Source organism: Nerophis ophidion, linkage group LG08 (genome assembly GCF_033978795.1).
Source record: "Nerophis ophidion isolate RoL-2023_Sa linkage group LG08, RoL_Noph_v1.0, whole genome shotgun sequence".
Classification (NCBI taxonomy): Eukaryota; Metazoa; Chordata; class Actinopteri; order Syngnathiformes; family Syngnathidae; genus Nerophis; species Nerophis ophidion.
In genome coordinates this window covers 17,660,829-17,688,720 of record NC_084618.1, presented here as the reverse complement: position 1 = coordinate 17,688,720, position 27,892 = coordinate 17,660,829, and the positions used below count along the sequence as shown (strand labels likewise).

Sequence of the window (27,892 nt, the reverse complement as noted above, 5' to 3'; positions counted from 1 at the left end):
ATAATTGGAGCCTTTAAAAAAGTCAATAAGTAATAACACCATTGATTTTAATTCATTATTATTTTTTGACCAATGACACTTAAAAACAAATCACACAAAAATTATTGGGGATCCAAAAGGGTCCTACTCATTAAAGTGTTAAAAAATAAATTATAAATTTTTTTACTTTTTACTTTTAACACAATAATTTTGAGATCAACTTCAGATCTATCCGTCAATTATAAGTTTTATTGTTGTTTATGTTTTTTGTTTGTTCATTTTAGGCCCTTCTTTAAAAAACAGCTCAGTTTTATGTATGGCAAACACAAAATATGCAACATTTTCCACCCAAAAATATCTAAAGAAATGGAAAATTTAACGTGACGTACTTGGAGCCTTGAATAGGTCAATAATTTATAATGACATTGACTTTTGATTCATTATTATTTTTTAAAGAAATAAACAATCTGCATGGCAGCTTTGTGTTATTAGAGTAAACATTGCAACATTTTCTTGTTACATTTCACCCGTTTTCTCCTTTATCACTTTTTACGTTTTAAAAATTTTTCAATCGTATTTTTAAAATGTGCCGTGGGGCCGTTATAAGAAATTAACTGCGGGCCGCAAATGGCCCCCAGGCCGCACTTTGGACACTCATGGTGTACATGCTGATTGGTCAAAGCACGCAATAAACTAAATACAATCTAAAAGTAAAACACAACTTGAGAAAAACAGATTACTATGTCGAGAGTGGAAATAAGTTTCTCTGTGTCTAAATAACATTTGACTAATGATGCAGCTGACCTGACAATAAACTACAAACCCCAAAAGCAGTAAAGTCGTCACGTTGTGTAAATGGTAAATAAAAATAGAATACAATACAGCAGATGGCAGTATTGTCCTGTTTAAGAGTGTCACAATTCTGCTGTTTACGGCAGACGAACTGCTTTACGGTAGACGAAAACGGACTGCTGCTGTTGTTGTGTGTTGTTACCGCGCCGGGAGGAGGTTAATGAAACTGCCTAACAATAAACCCACATGAGAAACCAAGAACTCGCCCTCGATCATTCTACAGTTATAACGTCATTGGGCAGACATGGGAAAGCGGACGTGAAAACAGGCTGTCGACACGTCACTCAGGTCCGCATTGGAGCTGAAAGAGGTGTGGCCTCCAGCTCCGCCTGAATTTCGGGAAAAAATTTGTCCCGGGAGGTTTTCAGGAGAGGCTCTGAATTTCGGGAGTCTACCGGAAAATCCGGGAGGGTTGGCAAGTATGTGTACAGCTTAAGTATTTCAACAGTCTCCCTTCTGCTATTGTAGGCTTCATATTACGCCACACATCTTCAATGGTAGACAGGTCTGGACTACAGGCAGGCCGGTCTAGTACCCGCACTCTTTTACCACAAAGCCACGCTGTTGTAACATGTAGCTTGGCATCGTCTTGCTAAAATAAGCAGGGGCGTCCATGATAACGTTGCTTGGATGGCAACATATGCTGCTCCAAAACCTGTATGTACCTTTCAGCATTAATGGTGCCTTCATAGATGTGTAAGTTACCCATGCCTTGGCCACTAATACACCCCCATACCATCACAGATGCTGGATTTTCAACGTTGTGTCTTGGTTCTTTTTTTCTTTTCTTCTTTGGTTCGGAGGACATTACGTCCACAGTTTCCGAAACACATTGAAATGTGGACTCGTCAGACCACAGAACACTTTTCCATTTTGCATCAGTCCATCTTAGATGAGCTCAGGCCCAGTGAAGCCGCCGGAATTTCTGGGTGTTGTTGATAAATGGCTTTGGCTTTGCATAGTAGAGTTTTAACTCAAATTTACAGATGTAGCGACCAACTGTAGTTACTGACAGTAGTTTTCTGAAGTGTCCCTGAGCCCATGTGGTGATATCCTTTACACACTGATGTCGCTTTTTGATGCAGTACCGTCTGAGGGAATCGAAGGTCGCGGGCATTCAATGTTAGTTTTTGGCCATGCCCCTTACATGCAGGGATTTTATTTCCATATTTTCAGAAACTTTTGATGATATTCCGGACCGTAGATGGTGAAATCCCTAAATTCCTTGCAATATATGGTTGAGAAATTTTGTTCTTAAACTGTTCGACGCATTTTTTCACAAAATGGTAACCCTAGTTTGTGAATCATGGCACCCACCTGTTCCCAGTTAGCCTGTTCACCTGTGGGATGTTCCAAATAAGTGTTTGATGAGTATTGCTCAACTTTCTCAGTATTTTTTGCCACGTGTGCCAGCTTTTTTGAAACAAGTTGCAGGCATCAATTTTCAAACGAGCTAATATTTGCAAAAAACCCCACATGCTTTTTAGCGCGTGGTACTTGGATCTTAGTGACTCAAGACCAAATTTTGGCTAATAACAAAAATTTTATGAAGATTCTGGTGAAGTTTCTTTTTTTTTTTTTTTTTTTTACAGTTTTACTTGGTGGGGGCTGCAGTACTCACTGGGGCCAGTAGAGGTGACACATAAGTCCGTGACGGGAGTCAGCTTGGTTGTGTCCAGACCGTTTCCTCCCAGCAGTTGCACAAAATCTCCTGATTGGGACGCACATCCCATCATGGACCTCTGTGGAAAGTTCAGTTGTACTCAGTTCATTTCAAAAACAAAATGTTAAACGTTGAAAGGCACACAAAGCCATCCACGAACAACAGTGCAGCTATACTAAAAATGGATGTAGATCAGAATGATTAATTTACACAAATACTACTTTATTGGTGGGAATTATTCTGAAATATTTGAATTTTTTGTATATGTATATGTGTGTATGTATATTTATATGTATATTTATGTACAGTATATGTATATATGTGTATGTATGTATATGTATATATTTGTGTATATATATATATATATATATATATATATATACCTGTATATATATATATATATGTATATATATATATATATATATATATATATATATATATCCATCCATCCATCCATTTTCTACCGCTTATTCCCTTTCGGGGTCGCGGGGGGCGCTGGCGCCTATCTCAGCTACAATCGGGCGGAAGGCGGGGTACACCCTGGACAAGTCGCCACCTCATCGCAGGGCCAACACAGATAGACAGACAACATTCACACTCACATTCACACACTAGGGCCAATTTAGTGTTGCCAATCAACCTATCCCCAGGTGCATGTCTATATATATACTGTATATATGTGTATGTGTGTGTGTGCATATACAGTGGGGCAAAAAAGTATTTAGTCAGCCAGCGATTGTGCAAGTTCTCTCACATAAAATGACGACAGATGTCTGTAATTTTCATCATAGGTACACTTAAACTGTAAGAGACAATGTGAAAAAAAAATCCAGGAATTCACATTGTAGGAATTTTAAATAATTTATTTGTAAATTATGGTGGAAAATAAGTATTTGGTCAACCATTCAAAGCTCTCACTGATGGAAGGAGGTTTTGGCTCAAAATCTCACGATGCATGGCTCCATTCATTCTTTCCTTAACACGGATCAATCGTCCTGTCCCCTTAGCAGAAAAACAGCCCCAAAGCATGATGTTTCCACCCCCATGCTTCACAGTAGGTTTGGTGTTCTTGGGATGCAACTCAGTGTTCTTCTTTCTCCAAACACGACGAGTTGAGTTTACACCATAATGTATACATTGATGATACAGCAGAGGATTGGGAGAATGTCATGTGGTCAGATGAAACCAAAATAGAACTTTTTGGTATAAACTCAACTAGTCGTGTTTGGAGGGAGAAGAATACTGAGTTGCATCCCAAGAACACCATACCTACTGTGAAGCATGGGGGTGGAAACATCATGCTTTGGGGCTGTTTTTTTGCTAAGGGGACAGGACGACTGATCCATCCATCATCTTCCGCTTATCCGAGGTCGGGTCGCGGGGGCAACAGCCTAAGCAGGGAAACCCAGACTTCCCTCTCCCCAGCCACTTCGTCTAGCTCTTCCCGGGGGATCCCGAGGCGTTCCCAGGCCAGCCGGGAGACATAGTCTTCCCAACATGTCCTGGGTCTTCCCCGTGGCCTCCTACCGGTTGGACGTGCCCTAAACACCTCCCTAGGGAGGCGTTCGGGTGGCATCCTGACCAGATGCCCGAACCACCTCATCTGGCTCCTCTCGATGTGGAGGAGCAGCGGCTTTACTTTGAGTTCCTCCCGGATGGCAGAGCTTCTCACCCTATCTCTAAGGGAGAGCCCCGCCACCCGGCGGAGGAAACTCATTTCGGCCGCTTGTACCCGTGATCTTATCCTTTCGGTCATGACCCAAAGCTCATGACCATAGGTGAGGATGGGAACTTAGATCGACCGGTAAATTGAGAGCTTTGCCTTCCGGCTCAGCTCCTTCTTCACCACAACGGATCGGTACAACGTCCGCATTACTGAAGACGCCGCACCGATCCGCCTGTCGATCTCACGATCCACTCTTCCCTCACTCGTGAACAAGACTCCTAGGTACTTGAACTCCTCCACTTGGGGCAGGGTCTCCTCCCCAACCCGGAGATGGCACTCCACCCTTTTCCGGGCGAGAACCATGGACTCGGACTTGTAGGTGCTGATTCTCATTCCGGTCGCTTCACACTCGGCTGCGAACCGATCCAGTGAGAGCTGAAGATCCCGGTCAGATGAAGCCATCAGGACCACATCATCTGCAAAAAGCAGAGACCTAATCCTGCGGTTACCAAACCGGAACCCCTCAACGCCTTGACTGCGCCTAGAAATTCTGTCCATAAAAGTTATGAACAGAATCGGTGACAAAGGACAGCCTTGGCGGAGTCCAACCCTCACTGGAAATGTGTTCGACTTACTGCCAGCAATGCGGACCAAGCTCTGGCACTGATCGTACAGGGAACGGACCGCCACAATAAGACAGTCCGATACCCCATACTCTCTGAGCACTCCCCACAGGACTTCCCGAGGGACACGGTCGAATGCCTTCTCCAAGTCCACAAAGCACATGTAGACTGGTTGGGCAAACTCCCATGCACCCTCAAGAACCCTGCCGAGAGTATAGAGCTGGTCCACAGTTCCACGACCAGGACGAAAACCACACTGTTCCTCCTGAATCCGAGGTTCGACTATCCGGCGTAGTCTCCTCTCCAGTACACCTGAATAAACTGGCTGAGGAGTGTGATCCCACGATAGTTGGAACACACCCTCCGGTCCCCCTTCTTAAAGAGAGGAACCACCACCCCGGTCTGCCAATCCAGAGGTACCGCCCCCGATGTCCACGCGATGCTGCAAAGTCTTGTCAACCAAGACAGCCCCACAGCATCCAGAGCCTTAAGGAACTCCGGGCGGATCTCGTCCACCCCTGGGGCCTTGCCACCGAGGAGCTTTTTAACTACCTCAGCGACCTCAGCCCCAGAAATAGGAGAGTCCACCACAGATTCCCCCAGGCACTGCTTCCTCATAGGAAGACGTGTTGGTGGGATTGAGGAGGTCTTCGAAGTATTCCTTCCACCTATCCACAACATCCGCAGTCGAGGTCAGCAGAACACCATCCGCACCATACACGGTGTTGATAGTGCACTGCTTCCCCTTCCTGAGGCAGTGGACGGTGGTCCAGAATCGCTTCGAAGCCGTCCGGAAGTCGTTTTCCATGGCTTCCCCGAACTCTTCCCATGTCCGAGTTTTTGCCTCCGCGACCGCTGAAGCTGCACACCGCTTGGCCTGTCGGTACCTGTCCACTGCCTCCGGAGTCCTATGAGCCAAAAGGACCCGATAGGACTCCTTCTTCAGCTTGACGGCATCCCTCACCGCTGGTGTCCACCAAGGGGTTTTAGGATTGCCGCCCCGACAGGCACCAACTACCTTGCGGCCACAGCTCCGATCTGCCGCCTCGACAATAGAGGTGCGGAACATGGTCCACTCGGACTCAATGTCCAGCACCTCCCTCGTGACATGTTCAAAGTTCTTCCGGAGGTGGGAATTGAAACTTTGTCTGACAGGAGACTCTGCCAGACGTTCCCAGCAGACCCTCACAATGCGTTTGGGCCTCCCAGGTCTGTCCGGCATCCTCCCCCACCATCGCAGCCAACTCACCACCAGGTGGTGATCGGTAGAAAGCTCCGCCCCTCTCTTCACCCGAGTGTCCATAACATGAGGCCGCAAATCCGATGACACAACTACAAAGTCGATCATGGAACTGCGGCCTAGGGTGTCCTGGTGCCAAGTGCACATATGGACACCCTTATGTTTGAACATGGTGTTTGTTATGGACAAACTGTGACGAGCACAAAAGTCCAATAACAAAACACCACTCGGGTTCAGATCCGGGCGGCCATTCTTCCCAATCACGCTTCTCCAGGTTTCACTGTCGTTGCCAACGTGAGCGTTGAAGTCTCCCAGTAGGACAAGGGAATCACCCGGGGGAGCACTTTCCAGTACTCCCTCGAGTGTTCCCAAAAAGGGTGGGTACTCTGAACTGCTGTTTGGTGCATAAGCACAAACAACAGTCAGGACCCGTTCCCCCACCCGAAGGCGGAGGGAGGCTACCCTTTCGTCCACCGGGTTGAACTCCAACGTACAGGCTTTGAGCCGGGGGGTAACAAGAATTGCCACCCCAGCCCGTGGCCTCTCACTGCCGGCAACGCCAGAGTGGAAGAGGGTCCAATCCCTCTCGAGAGAAGTGGTTCCAGAGCCCTTGCTGTGCGTCGAAGTGAGTCCGACTATATCCAGCCGGAATTTCTCGACTTCGCGCACTAGCTCAGGCTCTTTCCCCCCCAGTGACGTGACGTTCCACGTCCCAAGAGCTACCTTCTGTAGCCGAGGATCGGACCGCCAAATGCCCTGCCTTCGGCTGTCGCCCAGCTCACAATGCACCCGACCTCTATGGCCCCTGCTATGGGTGGTGAGCCCATTGGAGGGGTGACCCACGTTGCCTCTTCGGGCTGTGCCCGGCCGGCCCCCATGGGAACAGGCCCGGCCACCAGGCGCTCGCCATCGTGCCCCACCTCCGGGCCTGGCTCCAGAGGGGGGCCCTGGTGACCCGCGTCCGGGCGAGGCAAATCTGGGTCCATGAATTTTCTTCTTCATAAAGGTCTTCGAGCTGCTCTTTGTCTGATCCCTCACCTAGAACCTGTTTGCCTTGGGAGACCCTACCAGGGGGCTCTATGCCCCCGGACAACATAGCTCCTAGGATCATTGGGACACGCAAACTCCTCTACCACGATAAGGTTGCAGCTCAGAGAGGAGAGGACGACTGATCCGTGTAAGGGAAAGAATGAATGAGGCCATGTATCGTGAGATTTTGAGCCAAAACCTCCTTCCATCAGTGAGCGCTTTGAAGATGAAACGTGGTGGGTTCTTCCAGCATGACAATGATCCCAAACACACCGCCCGGGCAACGAAGGAGTGGCTCTGTGAGAAGCATTTAAAAGTTCTGGAGTGGCCTTGCCAGTCTCCAGACCTCAACCCAATAGAAAATCTGTGGAGGGAGTTGAAAGTCCGTGTTGCTCGGCGACAGCCCCAAAACATCACTGCTCTCGAGAAGATCTGCATAGAGGAATGAGCCAAAATACCATCTACTGTTTGTGCAAACCTGGTAAAGACTTATAGTAATCGTTTGACCTCTGTTATTGCCAACAAAGTTTATATTACGAAGTATTGAGTTGAATTTTTGTCATTGACCAAATACTTATTTTCCACCATAATCTACAAATACATTTTTTAAAATTCCTACGATGTAAATTCCTGGATATTTTTTTCACATTCTGTCTCTCACAGTTGAAGTGTACCTATGATGAAAATTACAGACCTCTGTCATCATTTTAAGTGGGAGAACTTGCACAATTGCTGGCTGACTAAATACTTTTTTGCCCAACTGTATGTATCTGTGTGTGTGTGTGTGTGTGTGTGTGTGTGTGTGTGTGTGTGTGTGTGTGTGTGTGTGTGTGTGTGTGTGTGTGTGTGTGTGTGTGTGTGTGTGTGTGTGTGTGTGTGTGTATGTATATATATATAATATATATATATATATGTTTATATATATATATTTGTATGTATATTTAATTTTCCAAATGTTTTTTTTATCATCTTTGAAAACTTTAAAAAATTTAAAAAAAAAAGAGTTCTTGTCTCTCATAATGATTGTAAACGATAGGCAAAAATAGTAGTGTCGTTCCCCTTTAAAAGGTTCCGCTTGATCTCCAAACTCCACTCAGGGTCAGAGAACGCTAATATTATCATCTCCCCACCCAACTAATGAGCTCGTTAGGGACCAAGTACCAAAATGTGGGCCTGCAATACTTCAAAGTACTCAGTCATTCATTTCTTATACCCGAGAGAAAGCGCCCTTACCTTTGGGAAGTTGCTGCGGAGCCCCAGGGTGAATTCCGAGACGTGGACCTCCACAGGGTAGATGATGGAGAAGCTGCAGTTCCTGTGCTGCTGGGGGATCACCATGGTGTAACTGCCCTCTGGTGACTGGGAGAGGACATTGCAGGCTGCAAGGGAGCCCAGGGGACATCTTTAATCCAGGGTCCAAAACAATTATAGGACAGCGTTTATTAACCGTAGGACAATTGTTCAGAGGGAGTATGGCCAACTATGTTTCAGAGTCGGTCCCCAACATGGCGCCCTGCAGCCACACAAGTGGCTTTAGACTAATTAGAGAGAGTATGGCCGGACAATCTCCTAAATCTGGGGTGTCCAAATGCGGCCCGCCGGCATCTTCAATTTGGCCCGCGAGTTGATGACCCGAGTTCAATTTCAACTAGATGAATGCTCCAATAGTGAAGTTGAAGTGAAATGCTGACAGAATGTAGTATGAATGTAAGAATAGTTTGAATGTTAGAATGGTTTGAATGTTGAAGAGTTTGAATTTCCAGGAAAACCGGAATTTGGTTTGGAACTGGGGAAATTGTTAGTTGGAAGAGTGAAATGTGTTGATGTCGGAATGGTTTGAATAGGTAAAACATGTAGGAATTGTGCAACTTGGAAAGATGTCCCATTCATTGAATGGGAACTTCCTGGACATTTGTGAATTTTGGGAAAATCGGGATTTTTTTAAAGCATGAGTGTACTGATTGAGCTGAATTGATTGGTGCTGGAATTGTTTAAATCGGTCAAGAAATGATGAAGTAGTAACACTTTTTAAATTGAAAATTGGTATTACGGAATTTCCGTAAAACCGGGATTTTTGAAAAATTGTTTGAACAAGCTGAATATTTTGCAGTTTGAACGGTTTGAATCGAATGAAAAATGTGGGAATTGTGGAACTTTGAAAAATGTTCCATTCATTTCAATGGGAATTTCCTGGAAATTTGGTAAACATTTGGGTTAAGCGGGATTTTTTTTTTTTAATGATTAAGAGCATGAATGTTTTGAATGAGCTGAATTTTTGGGTGTTGGAATTGTTTAAATCGGTCAAGAAATGTAGAAGTAGCAACACTTTCAATTGAAAAATGGAATTGCGGGAAAACCGTGAATTTTGAAAAATTGTTTCAACAATCTAAATATTTTTGAGTTGGAACGGTTTGAATCAGTCAAAAAATGTGGGAATTGTGGAACTTTGAAAAATGTCCCATTCATTTCAATGGGAACTTCCTGGAAATTTGGAAATAGCTGGATTTTTTTCTTAAATGATTAGGATCATGAATTAACTGAATGAGCTGAATTGATTGGTGTTGGAATCGTATAAATCGGTCAAGAAAAGCTGAAGTAGCATCACTTTTTCAGTTGAAAAATGGTATTACAGAATTTTGGGAAAACCAGGAATTTAAAAAAAATTGTTCAAACAAGCTGCATATTTTGCAGTTGGGACAGTTTGAATCGGATGAAAAATGTGGGAATTTTGGAACTTGGAAAAATATCCCATTCATTTCAAGTGGAACTTCCTGGAAATTTGGGGATTTCGGGAAAAGCAGGATTTAAAAAAAAAAAGTATTAGGAGCATGAATGTACTGAATGAGCTGAATTGATTGGTGTTGGAATTGTTTAAATCGGTCACGAAATGTTGACGTAGCAACACTTTTTCAATTGAAAAATGGTATTACGGAATTTCGTCAAAACCGGTAATTTTTTAAAATTGTTTGCACCAGTTGAATATTTTGAAGTTGGAACAGTTTGAATCATAAGAAAAATGTGGGGATTGTGGAACTTTGAAAAATATCCCATTCATTTCAAGGGGAAATTCCTTCAAATGTGGGAATTTTAGGAAAAGCTGGATTTTTTTGACAATGATTAAGAACATGAATGTCCTGAATGAGGTGAATCTTTTGGTGTTGGAATTGTTTAAATCAGTCAAGAAATGTTGAATTAGTAACAGTTTTCAATTTAGAAATTCCTGAAATTTCGGGAAATTGTGAATTTTTCTAGTTCTTTAACCAACTTGGTTTTTGTCCTGAATATGAGTAGCGTTTTGACGGTGGAACAGTTGAAATGGGTTGAAAAATGTGAAAAGAGTAGTGGAACCTAAGAGTTACTAAAAAACGGAAATTCCTGGAAATTTTGTTGAATGTGGGAAAATAGTATTTTGAATGTCCAGGATGAGTGTTGAAGGTGGAATGGTTTGAATGGGTTAAACAATGTGGGAATTGTGGAAGTTCGAAAAATGAAAAATACCTTTTGAAAGGGTAAATTGCTAAAATTATGGGAAGTCCAGGGTTTTTTGTGGGAATTGTGGAACTTTGAAAAATGTCCCATTCATTTCAATGGGAAATTCCTGGAAATTTGGGAATTTCAGGATAAGCGGGACTTTTTTGGAAAATGTTAAAAGATAAAATAAAGGGTTTGAAAAAACAGGGAATCTGGGAATTCCTGGAATATATTTGAACTCGGAAAAATAGCAGTTTGAATTTCCAGGATGAGTGGAATATGTTGAAGGTCGAATGGTTTGAATCGGTTGACAAATTTGAAAATGGTGGAATTCATTTTGAATGGGAAAAATGTCCCTGAAAACCTGAAGTTCCGGGAAATCTGGCAATTTTTGGAATTTGTCAAGCAATTTCAAGTTGGAACTATTTGAATCGGATGAAAAATGTGGGAATTGTGGAACTTTGAAAAATGTCCTATTCATTTCAATGGGAAATTTGGGAATTTTGGGAAAATCGGGACTTTTTTGGGAAAATATTAAAAGATTTGAATATTCAGCATCGGTTGAAATGGTCGGTGTTGGAATTTTTTAAATAGGTTGAGAAATCTTGAGGTAGCAATATTTTTAATTGAGAAATGGTATTAAGGAATTCCTGGAATTTTGGGAAAACGGGGATTTTTTCCAGTTGTAAAAACCCCTTTTTTGTTTTGTCCTGATTAAGAGGACAGTTCGGACGGTGGAACGGTTGAAGTGGGTTGAAAAATGTGGAAGAAGTAGTCGCCAGGATAAAGGGTTTCAAAACCGGGAATTTTGGGAATCCCTGGAATATATTTGAACTTGTATAAATGATAGTTTGAATTTCCAGATTGAGTGGAATATGTTGAAGGTGGAATGGTTTGAATGGGTTGAAAAATTAGAAAATCGTGGACGTTTGAAAAATGGCCAATTCATTATGAATGGGAAAAATGTCCTGGAATTCTGGGAAATCTGACAATTTTTGGAATTTGTCAAGCAATTTGAAGTTGGAATGGTTTTAATCGGTCAAAAAATGTGGGAATTGTGGAACTTTGAAAAATGTCCCATTGATTTTAATGGGAAATTTGGGAATTTCGGGAAAAGCGGGACTTTTTGGGGAAAATTTTAAAAAATTTGAATGTTCAGAATGGGTTGAAATGGTTGTTTTTTCGAATAGGTTGAAAAATGTTGAAGTAGCAACATTTTTAATTGACAAATTGTATTAAGAAATTCCTGAAAGTTTGGGAAAACCGGGAATTTTTCCAGTTGGATAAACAACTGTTTTGTTTGTCCTGATTAAGAGGACTGATCGGAGGGTGGAACGGTTGAAGTGGGTTAAAAAATGTGGAAGCAGTAGTCGCCAGGATAAAGGGTTTCAAAACCGGGAATTTTGGGAATTCCTGGAATATATTTGAACTTGTATAAATGATAGTTTGAATTTCCAGATTGAGTGGAATATGTTGAAGGAGGAATGGTTTGAATGGGTTGAAAAATGTGAAAATGGTGGACGTTTGAAAAATGGCCAATTCATTATGAATGGGAAAAATTTCCTGGAATTCTGGGAAATCTGACAATTTTTGGAATTTGTCAAGCAATTTGAAGTTGGAATGGTTTGAATCGGTCGAAAAATGTGCGAATTGTGGAACTTTGAAAAATGTCCCATTGATTTTAATGGGAAATTTCGGGAAAAGCGGGACTTTTTTGGGAAAATTTAAAAATATTTGAATGTTCAGAATGGGTTGAAATGGTTGTTTTTTCAAATAGGTTGAGAAATGTTGAAGTAGCAACATTTTTAATTGACAAATTGTATTAAGGAATTCCTGAAAGTTTGGGGAAACCGGGAATTTTTCCAGTTGGAAAAACAACTTTTTTGTTTGTCCTGATTAAGAGGACTGTTCGGACGGTGGAATGGTTGAAGTGGGTTAAAAAATGTGGAAGCAGTAGTCGCCAGGATAAAGGGTTTGAAAACTGGGAATTTTGGGAATTCCTGGAATATATTTGAACTTGTATAAATGATAGTTTCAATTTCCAGATTGAGTGGAATATGTTGGAGGAATGGTTTGAATGGGTTGAAAACAGTGAAAATGTTGGATGTTTGAAAAATGGCTAATTCATTATGAATGGGAAAAATGTCCTGGAATTCTGGGAAATCCGACAATTTTTGGAATTTGTCAAGCAACTTGAAGTTGGAACGGTTTGAATCGGTCTAAAAATGTGGGAAAAGTGGAACTTTGAAAAATGTCCCATTCATTTTAATGGGAAATTTGGGAATTTCAGGAAAAGCGGGACTTTTTTTGGAAAAATTGAAGATTTGAATGTTCAGAATGGGTTGAAATGGTCGGTGTTGGAATTTTTCAAATAGGTTGAGAAATGTTGAAATAGCAACATTTTTAATTGAGAAATGGTCTTTAGGAATTTCGGGAAAAACTATGATTGAGCGATACAATCAAACAGCTTGTGTGAAAAAAAAGCACAATACTTACAGTACAAATACGTTGTAGGGCGCAACATAACACACTGGAAAAAGTTACTTACTGGTTAGACAACATAAAATAGTTAGCTTGTACACTACTGCCATCTAATGTCTTGGAAGTGCAATTGCATTGCAAATGAGACTTAAATGTGTAAAGAAAACAAGACCCATACAAAAGTAACACAAATTGGTACCGGTATCGATTCCCAGGTAACAGGAATTGGCACCGTATCGGTATCCCCAATTCCCATGTATTTCTGTGGAAGTCTTGTATTTCCGAACTTTTATCAGGAAAGGAAAAAGTACTCACGGAAGGGGTTGGTCAGTTTCCTGACCGTCAGGGTGAAGCCGCTGCCGGCGCTGTGCAGGCGGAAGAAGACCATGGCCACGTTTTGCGACGAGCGCACGCTTCTCCCGGCGGAGGCGGAGTCACAAAAGCCCACGTAGCGCTCGTGCGGGGCCAGCGCGTGGTCCTGGGAGCTGGGGAACTTCTCCCCCTTCATCACCCAGCCGTCAAACACCTGCGGGGGACGAAGAGGTCAGGGACGGCGGGGACTGCCCGGTGGCGGCGGCGGCGGCCACCTCACCGTGATGAAGTCTCCACCCTGGCAGTCGATGTCCACGCTGTCGTACTCCACGCTGATGACCTGGTGGGGCTGCGCCATGAAGAAGGCCGCGCAGCTGAGCTGGGGCTGCTCCGCCGTGAAGGTGAAGCGACCCTCCACGGACACCATGTCCAGACAACCTGGCACATGTCCACACTGGTTAGCTGCTCCTCCTGGTTTTTACGCTTCGGAGGCCTGACGTGTGTGTGGGTATTCAGTGTTTCCCCCAGAAAATGTGTTAGTTAAGGTGGTGTCACTCCACGGGGAAGGGCTGGGTTGGTGTAAGGAACAGTTTAATTTGGCCTGTCGCCACCATCACGTCTCCAACTCACCACAGCCTGGGGGGCGCAGTAGACTGCAGACTGTGGTGAAGTAGGCCGGCTTCGTCGCGTGAAGGCGCCTACAATTTTTGGTTGTGTTTTCCGCTCCGTATGCTGAGTGGCAATATACGATATATATTTCAATATTTTTTTCCGTAAAGTAAAAACAAAACAGTCGTAGTTCCCTGAGATACTAAGTATGTCATTATTTTGACTTAGTATAAATATTGACTTACTAAGACAAAATAATGACTAAGTCAAATGAATAATAAATAATAAATAAGCGTTTGAAAAAGAGTTCAAAGTGGGGCCACATGCTGGCATACTCTCAACTCATCATGTTTAATTTACAAGACAAAAAAAAAAAATAAATCTATATTTAAAAACAATTTTTTATTAAGACTTTAGTATAGGCGGTGGCTCTTTGTTGTTAAGGCGGGTGCCTTAACAACAAAGTCTTGCGGGAAACCCTGGTATTCACATGCAATGCCCACCTCCGTCGCCCTATTGTGTTGACAGCAATTGTTGCTTTCCGACAAATATATAACGCGTCACACCGTACGTACGAAAAATTGTCGGAAAACATAAGAGAAACACATACAGTAAGTAAGTTTTGTTAAAGGCTGACTTGTCATTCGTAATTACAAAATCAGGTAAATTACTTTCCTAAAAAAACTAATGATCGGAAATTATTGCAAAAACACGTACAGTAAGTTAGCTTTGTTAAAAACTCAATTGTCATAGCAAAATAACAAAACCGCGTTTGTTAAAAAATTGTCGGAAATGATTGCAAAAACACGTAGCATGCATTAGGTTTGTTAAAAAAGTAAACTGTCAAGAACGATTGTAAAAACACACAAATTCGGTTCTGTAAAGACTAAATTGTCGGAAAGAATCACAAAAAACACGAACATTAAATTAGGTCTTTTAAAGACTAAATTGTCGGAAAGAATCGCAAAAATACGAACATTAAATTAGGTCTTTTTAAAGACTAAATTGTCGGAAGGAATCGCAAAAACACGAACATTAAATTAGGTTTTTAAAGACTAAATTGTCGGAAAGAATCGCAAAAAACACGAACATTTAAATTAGGTCTGTTAAACACTAAGTTGTCGTAAATAATCGCAAAAACAGGAACATTAAATTAGGTCTTTTAAAGACTAAATTGTCGGAAAGAATCGCAAAAACACGAAGATTAAATTAGGTCTGTTAAAACGACTAAATTGCCGTAGATGATTGCAAAAAAACACGTCCAGTAAGTTAGGTTTGTCAAAAACTAAAACCACATTTGTTAAAAAATTGTCGTAAATGAAGTTAGCTAAACTGACGTAAAAGATTACAAAAACACGCACAGTAATTTAGCTAAACTGACGTAAAAGATTATAAAAACACGTACAGTAAGTCCGCTTTGTTAAAACCTAAATTGTAATAGCAGTATAACAGAACTGCGTTTGTTAAACATTTTTCGGAAATGATTGCAAAAACACAACTTGCATCAGGTTTGTTAAAAAACTGAACAGTCAGAAACGATTGTAAAAACACAAATTAGGTTCGGTAAAGACTAAATTGTCGGAAAGAATCGCGAAAACACGAACATTAAGTTACGTCTTTTAAAGACTAAATTGTTGGAAAGAATCGCAAAAACACGAACATTAAATTAGGTCTTTTAAAGACTAAATTGTCGGAAACAATCGCAAAAACACGAACATTAAATTAGGTCTTTTAAAGACTAAATTGTCGTGAGGAAACACAAAAACACGAACATTAAATTAGGTCTTTTAAAGACTAAATTGTCGTGAGGAAACGCAAAAACACGAACATTAAATTAGGTCTTTTAAAAGACTAAATTGTCGGAAGGAGTCGCAAAAAACACGTACAGTAAGTTAACTAAACTGTCGTAGATATTACAAAAACACCCACAGTAATTTAACTAAACTGACGTAGAAGATTATAAAAACACGTACAGTAAGTTCGCTTTGTTAAAACCTAAATTGTCATAGCAAAATAACAGAACCGCGTTTGTTAAAAAATTGTCGTAAATGATTGCAAAAACACGTAGCATGCATCAGGTTTTTAAAAAAACTAAACTGTCAGAAACGATTGTAAAAATACACAAATTAGGTTTGGTAAAGACTAAATTGTCGGAAAGAATCGCAAAAACACGAACATTAAATTAGGTCTTTTAAAGACTAAATTGTCGGAAAGAATCGCAAAAACACAAACATTAAATTAGGTCTGTTAAAACGACTAAATTGCCGTAGATGATTGCAAAAAAACACATAGAGTCAATTGGGTTTGTTAAAAATCAAATTAACAAAGCAAAATAAGGAAACCATGATTGTTAAAAATTTGTCGTAAATGAAGTTAGCTAAACTGACATAAAAGATTACAAAAACACGTACAGTATGTTAGCTAAACTGTCGTAGATATTACAAAAACACGCACGGTAATTAGCTAAACTGACGTAGAAGATTATAAAAACACGTACAGTAAGTTAGCTTTGTTAAAACCTGAATTGTCATAGCAAAATAACAGAACCGCGTTTGTTAAAAAATTGTCGGAAATGATTGCAAAAACACGTAGCATGCATTAGGTTTGTTTAAAAACTAAACTGTCAGAAACGATTGTAAAAACACACAAATTCGGTTCGGTAAAGACAAAATTGTCGGAAAGAAACGCAAAAACACAAACATTAAATTAGCTCTTTTAAAGACTAAATTGTCAGAACGAATCGCAAAAACACGAACATTAAATTAGGTCTTTTAAAGACTAAATTGTCGGAAAGAATCGCAAAAACACAAACATTAAATTAGGTCTTTTAAAGACTAAATTGTCGGAAAGAATCGCAAAAACACGAACATTAAATTAGGTCTGTTAAAATGACTAAATTGCCGTAGATGATTGCAAAAAAACACAGAGTAAATTGGGTTTGTTAAAAATTTAATTATCAAAGCAAAATAAGGAAACCATGATTGTTAAAAATTTGTCGTAAATGAAGTTAGCTAAACTGACGTAAAAGATTACAAAATCACGTACAGTAAGTTAGCTAAACTGTCGTAGATATTACAAAAACACGCACGGTAATTAGCTAAACTGACGTAGAAGATTATAAAAACACGTACAGTAAGTTCGCTTTGTTAAAATCTGAATTGTCAGCAAAATAACGGAACCGCGTTTGTTAAAAAAAATTCAGAAATGATTGCTAAAACACGTAGCATGCATCAGGTTTGTTAAAAAACTAAACTGTCAGAAACGATTGTAAAAACACACAAATTAGGTTTGGTAAAGACTAAATTGTCGGAAAGAATCGCAAAAACACGAACATTAAATTAGGTCTTTTAAAAGACTAAATTGTCCACAAAGAATCGTAAAAACACAAACATTAAATCAGGTCGTTTAAAGACTAAATTGTCGGAAAGAATCGCAAAAAACACGAACATTAATTTAAGTCTTTTAAAGACTAAATTGTCGGAAAGAATCGCAAAAACACGAACATTAAATTAGGTCTGTTAAAACGACTAAATTGCCGTAGATGATTGCAAAAAACGCGTATAGTAAGTTGGGTTTGCTAAAAACTAAATTATCAAAGCAAAATAACAAAACCACATTTGTTAAAAATTTGTCGTAAATGAAGTTAGCTAAACTGACGTAAAAGATTACAAAAACACATACAGTAAGTTAGCTAAACTGTCGTAGATATTACAAAAACATGCCCAGTAATTTAGTTAAACTGATGTAGAAGATTATAAAAACACGTACAGTAAGTTCGCTTTGTTAAAACCTGAATTGTCATAGCAAAATAACAGAACCGCGTTTGTTAAAAAATTGTCGGAAATGATTGCAAAAACACGTAGCATGCATTAGGTTTGTTTAAAAACTAAACTGTCAGAAACGATTGTAAAAACACACAAATTCGGTTCGGTAAAGACAAAATTGTCGGAAAGAAACGCAAAAACACAAACATTAAATTAGCTCTTTTAAAGACTAAATTGTCAGAACGAATCGCAAAAACACGAACATTAAATTAGGTCTTTTAAAGACTAAATTGTCGGAAAGAATTGCAAAAACACAAACATTAAATTAGGTCTTTTAAAGACTAAATTGTCGGAAAGAATCGCAAAAACACGAACATTAAATTAGGTCTGTTAAAATGACTAAATTGCCGTAGATGATTGCAAAAAAACACAGAGTAAATTGGGTTTGTTAAAAATTAAATTATCAAAGCAAAATAAGGAAACCATGATTGTTAAAAATTTGTCGTAAATGAAGTTAGCTAAACTGACGTAAAAGATTACAAAATCACGTACAGTAAGTTAGCTAAACTGTCGTAGATATTACAAAAACACGCACGGTAATTAGCTAAACTGACGTAGAAGATTATAAAAACACGTACAGTAAGTTCGCTTTGTTAAAACCTGAATTGTCATAGCAAAATAACGGAACCGCGTTTGTTAAAAAAAATTCAGAAATGATTGCTAAAACACGTAGCATGCATCAGGTTTGTTAAAAAAACTAAACTGTCAGAAACGATTGTAAAAACACACAAATTAGGTTTGGTAAAGACTAAATTGTCGGAAAGAATCGCAAAAACACGAACATTAAATTAGGTCTTTTAAAAGACTAAATTGTCCACAAAGAATCGTAAAAACACAAACATTAAATCAGGTCTTTTAAAGACTAAATTGTCGGAAAGAATCGCAAAAAACACGAACATTAATTTAAGTCTTTTAAAGACTAAATTGTCAGAAAGAATCGCAAAAACACGAACATTAAATTAGGTCTGTTAAAACGACTAAATTGCCGTAGATGATTGCAAAAAACGCGTATAGTAAGTTGGGTTTGCTAAAAACTAAATTATCAAAGCAAAATAACAAAACCACATTTGTTAAAAATTTGTCGTAAATGAAGTTAGCTAAACTGACGTAAAAGATTACAAAAACACATACAGTAAGTTAGCTAAACCGTCATAGATATTACAAAAACATGCCCAGTAATTTAGTTAAACTGATGTAGAAGATTATAAAAACACGTACAGTAAGTTCGCTTTGTTAAAACCTGAATTGTCATAGCAAAATAACAGAACCGCGTTTGTTAAAAAAAATTCGTAAATGATTGCAAAAACACGTAGCATGCATCAGGTTTGTTAAAAAACTAAACTGTCAGAAACGATTGTAAAAACACACAAATTAGGTTTGGTAAAGACTAAATTGTCGGAAAGAATCGCGAAAACACGAACATTAAGTTACGTCTTTTAAAGACTAAATTGTCGGAAAGAATAGCAAAAACACGAACATTAAATTAGGTCTTTTAAAGACTAAATTGTCGGAAAGAATCGCAAAAACACAAACATTAAATTAGGTCTGCTAAAACGACTAAATTGCCGTAGATGATTGCAAAAAAACACATACAGTAAATTGGGTTTGTTAAAAATTAAATTATCAAAGCAAAATAAGGAAACCATGATTGTTAAAAATTTGTCGTAAATGAAGTTAGCTAAACTGACGTAAAAGATTACAAAAACAAGTACAGTAAGTTAGCTAAACTGTCATAGATATTACAAAAACACGCACGGTAATTAGCTAAACTGACGTAGAAGATTATAAAAACACGTACAGTAAGTTCGCTTTGTTAAAACCTGAATTGTCATAGCAAAATAACGGAACCGCGTTTGTTAAAAAAAATTCAGAAACGATTGCAAAAACACTAGCATGCATCAGGTTTGTTAAAAAACTAAACTGTCAGAAACGATTGTAAAAACACACAAATTAGGTTTGGTAAAGACTAAATTGTCGGAAAGAATCGCAAAAACACGAACATTAAATTAGGTCTTTTAAAAGACTAAATTGTCGGAAAGAATCGCAAAAACACGAACATTAAATTAGGTCTTTTAAAAGACTAAATTGTCGGAAAGAATCGCAAAAACACAAACATTAAATCAGGTCTTTTAAAGACTAAATTGTCGGAAAGAATCGCAAAAACACAAACATTAAATTAAGTCTTTTAAAGACTAAATTGTCGGAAAGAATCGCAAAAACACAAACATTAAATTAGGTCTGTTAAAACGACTAAATTGCCGTAGATGATTGCAAAAAACACGTACAGTAAGTTGGGTTTGCTAAAAACTAAATTATCAAAGCAAAATAACAAAACCACATTTGTTAAAATTTGTCGTAAATGAAGTTGGATAAACTGACGTAAAAGATTACAAAAACACATACAGTAAGTTAGCTAAACTGTCGTAGATATTACAAAAACATGCCCAGTAATTTTGTTAAACTGACGTAGAAGATTATAAAAACACGTACAGTAAGTTCGCTTTGTTAAAACTGAATTGTCATAGCAAAATAACAGAACCGCGTTTGTTAAAAAAAATTCGTAAATGATTGCAAAAACACGTAGCATGCATCAGGTTTGTTAAAAAACTAAACTGTCAGAAACGATTGTAAAAACACACAAATTAGGTTTGGTAAAGACTAAATTGTCGGAAAGATCGCGAAAACACGAACATTAAGTTACGTCTTTTAAAGACTAAATTGTTGGAAAGAATCGCAAAAACACGAACATTAAATTAGGTCTTTTAAAGACTAAATTGTCGGAAAGAATCGCAAAAACACAAACATTGAATTAGGTCTGTTAAAACGACTAAATTGCCATAGATGATTGCAAAAAAACACATACAGTAAATTGGATTTGTTAAAAATGAAATTATCAAAGCAAAATAACAAAACCACATTTGTTAAAAATTTGTCGTAAATGAAGTTAGCTAAACTGACGTAAAAGATTACAAAAACACGTACAGTAAGTTAGCTAAACTGTCGTAGATATTACAAAAACAAGCACGGTAATTTAGCTAAACTGACGTAGAAGATTATAAAAACACGTACAGTAAGTTCGCTTTGTTAAAACCTGAATTGTCATAGCAAAATAACAGAACCGCGTTTGTTAAAAAATTGTCGGAAATGATTGCAAAAAACACGTAGCATGCATTAGGTTTGTTAAAAAACTAAACTGTCAGAAACGATTGTAAAAACACATTCGGTTCGGTAAAGACTAAATTGTCGGAAATAAACGCAAAAACACAAACATTAAATCAGCTCTTTTAAAGACTAAATTGTCGGAACGAATCGCAAAAACACGAACATTAAATTAGGTCTTTTAAAGACTAAATTGTCGGAAAGAATCGCAAAAACACAAACATTAAATTAGGTCTTTTAAAGACTAAATTGTCAGAAAGAATCGCAAAAACACGAACATTAAATTAGGCCCGCTAAAGACTAAATGCCGTAGATGATTGCAAAAAAACACGTACAGTAAGTTGGGTTTGTTAAAAATTAAATTGTTAAAGCAAAATAAGAAAACCATGTTTGTTAAAAAGAAGTTCGCTAAATTGATGTAAAAGATTACAAAAACACATACAGTAAGTTAGCTAAACTGTATATATAAAAAGCACAGTAATTTAGCTAACTGACAGAAGATTATACAAACACGTACAGTAAGTTAGCTAAATCGAACTAGATGATTACAAAAACACGTACAGTAAGTTAGCTAAACTGTTGTAAATGATTACAAAAACACGTACAGTAACATTGCTAAGTTGACGTAGATGATTACAAAAACACTTGCCGTACGTTAGCTAAATTGACGTAAATGATTACAAAAACATGTATAGCAAGTTAGCTAAATTGGCGTAGATTACAAAACACGTACAGTAAGTTATCTAAACTGACATAGATGATTACGAAAACAAGTACAGTAAGTTTGCTAAGTTGACGTAGATGATTACAAAAACACTTGCTATACGTTAGCTAAATTGACGTAGATATTACCAAAACACGTAGAGTAAGTTCGCTAAATTGTCGTAGATGATTAAAAAAACAAGTACAGTAAGTTTGCTAAATTGACATAGATGATTAAAAAGACACGTACAGTAAGTTTGTTAACGTAGATGATTACAAAAACAGATACAGTAAGTTTGCTAAATTGTCGTAGATTATTACAAAAACACGTACAGTAAGTTCGCTAAATTGACGTATATGATTACAAAAACACTTACCGTACATTAGCTGAGTTGACACAGATTACAAAAACTCTTACAGTGAGTTAGCTAAATTGACGTAGATGATTACAAAAACACGTACAGTAAATCTGCTAAATAGACGTAGATGATTACAAAAACACGTACAGTAAGTTTGCTAAATTGTCATAGATTATTACAAAAACACATACAGTAAGTTAGCCAAATTGACGTAGATGATTACAAAAACACGTACAATATATCTGCTAAATTGACGTAGATGATTACAAAACACGTACAGCAACTTCGCTAAATTGATGTATATGATTACAAAAACACGTACAGTAACTTCGCTAAATTGATGTATATGATTACAAAAACACGTACAGAAGTTCGCCAAGTTGACGTAGATGATTACAAAAACACGTACAGTAAATTCGCAAAGTTGACGATGATTTCAAAAACACGTACAGTAAGATCGCTTAGTTGACGTAGATAATTACAAAAACTCGTACAGTAAATTTGCTAAATTGATGTAGATAATTACAAAAACTCATACAGTAAATTCGCTAAATTGACATAGATGATTACAAAAACACGTACAGTAAGGTCGCTAAGTTAACATAGATGATTACAAAACACGTACAGCAACTTCGCTAAATTGATGTATATGATTACAAAAACACGTACAGTAACTTCGCTAAATTGATGTATATGATTACAAAAACACGTACAGTAAGTTCGCCAAGTTGACGTAGATGATTACAAAAACACGTACAGTAAATTCACAAAGTTGACGATGATTACAAAAACACGTACAGTAAGATCGCTTAGTTGACGTAGATAATTACAAAAACTCGTACAGTAAATTTGCTAAATTGATGTAGATAATTACAAAAACTCATACAGTAAATTCGCTAAATTGACGTAGATGATTACAAAAACACGTATAGTAAGTTCGCTAAGTTAACGTAGATGATTGCAAAACACGTACAGTAACTTCGCTATATTGATGTATATGATTACAAAAACACGTACAGTAAGTTTGCCAAGTTGACATAGATGATTACAAAAACACGTACAGTAAATTCGCTAAATTGACGTAGATGATTACAAAAACCCATACAGTAAGTTCGCTTAGTTGACGTAGATAATTACAAAAACTCATACAGTATGTTTACTAAATTGATGTAAATGATTACAAAAACACATACAGTAAGTCCGGTAAGTTGATGTAGATGATTACAAAGACTCGTACAGTAAGTTAGCTAAATTGACGTATATGATTACAATAACACGTAGAGTAAGTTCGCTAAATTGATGTAGATTATTACAAAAACACGCTCAGTAAATTAGCAAAATTGTCGTAGATTACAAAAACACGTACAGTAAGGTCGCTAAGTTTACGTAGATGATTACGAAACACATAGAGTAACTTCGCTAAAATGACGTAGATGATTACAAAAAGACGTACAGTAAGTTCGCCAAGTTGACGTAGAAGATGACAAAAGCACGTATTGAGGATGTTGAGTTGGTACAGTAGGTGAGAATGATTGGTCAGGTGTGTTCCATGGCTACATTCCAAGCGGTAAAGCAACTCACGTAGGGGTCTCCGGTACATGACGAACTCCGCTGGCGTTTCCCTGAGCAGCTCCGAGTTGAAAAAGGAATACAGCTCATCCTTCAGGATGTCGTTGTCCTGCCCGGAGGAGAAAAGAGGGAGTCAGATGCGTGACGATGACCAAGATGATGATGATGGCGATGATGATGATGATATACCTCAAAGTATCTGCAGTCTCCCTTGAGGACGCTCAGACTCAAGAGCAGGATGAAGACCTGCTGCCGGAAGGTGCGCTCCATGTCTGCGAGTCCAAGGCGCAGCGAGTCGGGGAGGAGCTTTTATAAGTTCTTCGAGGACCACCTGACACATATGGGACACCCCTGAGCCCCCCACTGATGGCGTAGTTGTGACGAGGGCCAGGAGTGACACGAGGAGGGAGGAGGAGGAGGGAGGAGGAGGAGGAGGAGGGGATGATCCGTAAAGATCACACAAGACATGATGGAGGACTAATCCCGTGTGGGGGGGGGGGGTGACTGTTCTCGGAGCAGAAGAAGAAATTAAATGGCTTTACTAAAGCCCCCAAGTGACGCACAAACCAGTCCAAACATTATTAAACGTTATCATTAACATTATAAAACATTGTTCTTAACATTATAAAAAACTAACATTATTAAACGTTATTATTAACATAATAAAACATTGTAATTACATTATAAAACATTAACATTAATAAACATTATTAACACTATAAAATGTTAACATTATTAAACGCTATTATTAACATTATAAAACATTCTTAACATTATCAAACATTATTATTAACATTATAAAACAATGTTATTAACATAATTAAACGTTAATATTAACATTATAAAACATTGTTAACATTATCAAACATTATTATTAACATTATAAAACAATGTTATTAACATTATTAAACATTGATATTAACATTATAAAACATTATAAAACAGCTACAACGGGGTTCTATTAACACTGACACGATTGTATATACGGCGGATACTGCCCTCCAAAATAGTTTCTCTCGTTTTGAGGAAATAACATTAGAGGAATTGTTACAACGTGTAAATGGAATAAAACAAACAACATGTTTACTTGACCCTCTTCCTGGGAAACTGATCAAGGAGCTCTTTGTATTATTAGGTCCATCAGTGCTAAATATTATAAACTTATCACTTTCCTCGGGCACTGTTCCCCTAGCATTCAAAAAAGCGGTTATTCATCCTCTTCTTAAAAGACCTAACCTCGATCCTGACCTCATGGTAAACTACCGACCGGTGTCTTACCTTCCCTTTATTTCAAAAATCCTCGAAAAAATTGTTGCGGGCTTCCTGTGCACTTAAGATGTGACTTTAAGGTTTTACTACTTACGTATAAAATACTACACGGTCTAGCTCCATCCTATCTTGCCGATTGTATTGTACCATATGTCCCGGCAAAAAAATCTGCGTTCAAGGACTCCGACTTATTAGTGATCCCCAAAGCCCAAAAAAAGTCTGCGGGCTGTAGAGCTTTTTCATTTCGGGCTCAGTACTCTGGAATGCCCTCCCGGTAACAGTTCGAGATGCTACCTCAGTAGAAGCATTTAAGTCTCACCTTAAAACTCATTTGTATACTCTAGCCTTTAAATAGACTCCTTTTTAGACCAGTTGATCTGCCGTTTCTTTTCTTTTTCTTCTATGTCTCACTCTCCTTTGTGGAGGGAGTCCGGTCCGATCCGGTGGCCATGTACTGCTCGCCTGTGTATCGGCTGGGACATCTCTGCGCTGCTGATCCGCACCGCTTGGGATAGTTTCCTGCTGGCTCCGCTGTGAACGGGACTCTCGCTGCTGTGTTGGATCCGCTTTGGACTGGACTCTCGCGACTGTGTTGGATCCATTATGGATTGATCTTTCACAGTATCATGTTCTCATAGTCATCATTGTCACCGACGTCCCACTGGGTCATTATTGTCACCGATGTCCCACTGGGTGTGAGTTTTCCTTGCCCTTATGTGGGCCTAGGCCCTACCGAGGATGTCGTAGTGGTTTGTGCAGCCCTTTGAGACACTAGTGATTTAGGGCTATATAAGTAAACGATTGATTGATTGTTATTGACATTATTAAACATTAACATTATAAAACATTTTTTTTAACATTATCAAACGTTAATGTTAACATTATAAAACAATGTTATTAACATTATTAAATGTTAATATTAACATTATAAAACATTGTTATTAACATTATTAAACATTAACATTATAAAACATTGTTACCAACATTATTAAACGTTTATATTAACATTATAAAACATTGTTATTAACATTATTAAACATGATTAACATAAAACATTGTTATTAACATTATTATTATCATTGTTATTAACATTATTAAATGTTATTATTAACAATATAAAACATTGTTAACATTATAACATAATAAAACATTGTTAACATTAAAGTTATTAACATAGAACATTGTTATTAACATTATTAAACATTATTATTACATTCTAAAAATTATTAATATTAAAAGTTATTAACAGTATGAAACATTGCTATTGACATTTTTAAACGTTATTATTAACATTATAAAACATTATTGTTAAAAATTATTAACATTATAAAACGCTGTCATTAACATTATTAGCATTATAAAACATTGTTAACATTATTAAACATTTGTATTAACATTATAAAACAGTTATTAAAATTATTAAACATTATTAACATTACAAAACATTAACATTATTAAACGTTAACATTATGAAACATTGTCATTAACATTATTAAACATTATAAAACATTGTTATGAACATGATTAAACGTTATTGAAATGATAAAATATTGTCAACAATATTAAACATTATTCTTAACATTATAATACATTGTTATTAACATTATTAGATGTAATCAATAGATTTATAAAACATTGGTATTAACATTATTAAACATTGTTATTAACGTTGTTATTATCATTCTAAATATATAATAAATATACTTTGCGTTCATGCAGTGACCAAATATGCCTGATTAGCACTCCACACAAGTCAATAACATCAACATAGCTCACCTTTGTGCACTCACGCACAATGTAAAAGGTTTGGTGGACAAAACGAGACAAAGGAGGAGCGGCATTAAACACGCCTTTCTGTGGCAGCGTCGGAGAAAGTCGGGCATGTAAATAAACTGCTGAGTCACAGTCCATGTGACAGTGAGTTCACGGGCCGCTGAAATTAGTAGGGACAAAACGGCGCCCGCCACACTTTCATCAGTGAAGCATAAACGCAAACATATTAAACAATTAGGAAGTTTTTTGTCCTACAGAAATTACATTCTTTGGACATTGACTTTTGTCGTCTTTGTCCCATGCAGGAACTGTTTGCACAACATGCACCTGGACGACGCCCGCACCAAACCGATTTCAAGGCTTCCCCGCGTGACGCTCGAACGGCGAAACCCGACCAGCACCGTGAAGCGGCTCGGCTCAGGTGTCACAAGGTGCGCAAATGGAAGGCTTGCGCGGGTTTCGTACGCTCGTGGAGGAAATACTCGGTAAGATTTCTCATCTCGTGGTGACAAAGCGTCGCTGGTAATGTTGCATTCAAGGACCTCAGTCCCAGGGGACACTTATCAACCAGCCAGGTGGCCTGCAGAGGTCGGAGCATTCAGGTGTAATCCACAAGAAAGTGTGTGTGTGTGTGTGGTGTGTGTGTGTGTGTGTGTGTGTGTGTGTGTGTGTGTGTGGGTGTGTGGCTGTGTGTGTGTGTGGGTGTGTGGGTGTGTGTGTGTGTGTGTGTGTGGTTCTTGTCTTTCTACCCTTCTTGAGACATCAACAAGGGAAAGTAGCTTCCATATGAGGACCGGTGAACAAGTGAGGACATGCTGCTCACTGCTCTCCTCACCTCCCGGGGTGTGATCAAGGGTGATGGGTCAAATGCAGAGAACAATTTCGCCACACCTTATGTGTGTTGTGAGATTCATTGGCAATTAAACTTAATAGACCATGGTCACAACACGGAAAACCGTTGCATCTAAAAGAGAGCAAAGTACTAGAGTCCGTGAACATTGCTCCAAAGTCAGGATTTTTTTTTTGTAACTTGAAGTAAATAATGAAGATCCAAAACCAATTACAAACCAAAATAAATAAAAAAAACCTAATTAACAAAAAGTTTACTTGTTTATATTTTACATAGTTTTTATTTGTTATTAGTGTTGTGAATACAACTCTCTATATATCTAAAAAGGGTGGTCCTAAAGAGGAGGTCTCAAAAAGGTGAAAAATACAAGAATGTGTGCGTGCGTGTGTGTGTGGTTCTTGTCTTTCCACCCTTTCTTGGGACATCAACAAGGAAAAGTAGCTTCCATATGAGGACCGGGGA

General features: G+C 38.3%; 2 protein-coding genes across 3 annotated transcripts in view; one reads left to right on the top strand and one right to left on the bottom strand.

Moving 5' to 3' along the window:
• crhbp (corticotropin releasing hormone binding protein) overlaps positions 1 to 23,938 on the bottom strand; it is a 32,395-nt gene extending 8,457 nt beyond the window's left edge. The window contains exons 1-6 of the mRNA XM_061907896.1: positions 23,728 to 23,938; positions 23,551 to 23,647; positions 13,597 to 13,754; positions 13,320 to 13,530; positions 8,286 to 8,431; positions 2,453 to 2,573 (exon numbers count right to left, since the gene is read on the bottom strand). Coding sequence (XP_061763880.1) covers positions 2,453 to 2,573; positions 8,286 to 8,431; positions 13,320 to 13,530; positions 13,597 to 13,754; positions 23,551 to 23,647; positions 23,728 to 23,808 — 814 coding nt within the window. The 5' untranslated portion in view covers positions 23,809 to 23,938. The remainder of the gene's footprint in view (positions 1 to 2,452; positions 2,574 to 8,285; positions 8,432 to 13,319; positions 13,531 to 13,596; positions 13,755 to 23,550; positions 23,648 to 23,727) is intronic.
• Positions 1 to 27,892, top strand: part of pde8b (phosphodiesterase 8B) — a 117,774-nt gene that overhangs the window by 1,093 nt on the left and 88,789 nt on the right. Inside the window, exon 2 of one of the 2 annotated variants that reach the window (XM_061907894.1) lies at positions 26,886 to 27,011. The gene's annotated coding sequence lies outside the window, so the exon portion shown is untranslated. Of the gene's footprint in view, positions 1 to 26,885; positions 27,066 to 27,892 lie in introns of both variants that reach the window. The other variant, XM_061907893.1, reaches the window with a different exon arrangement.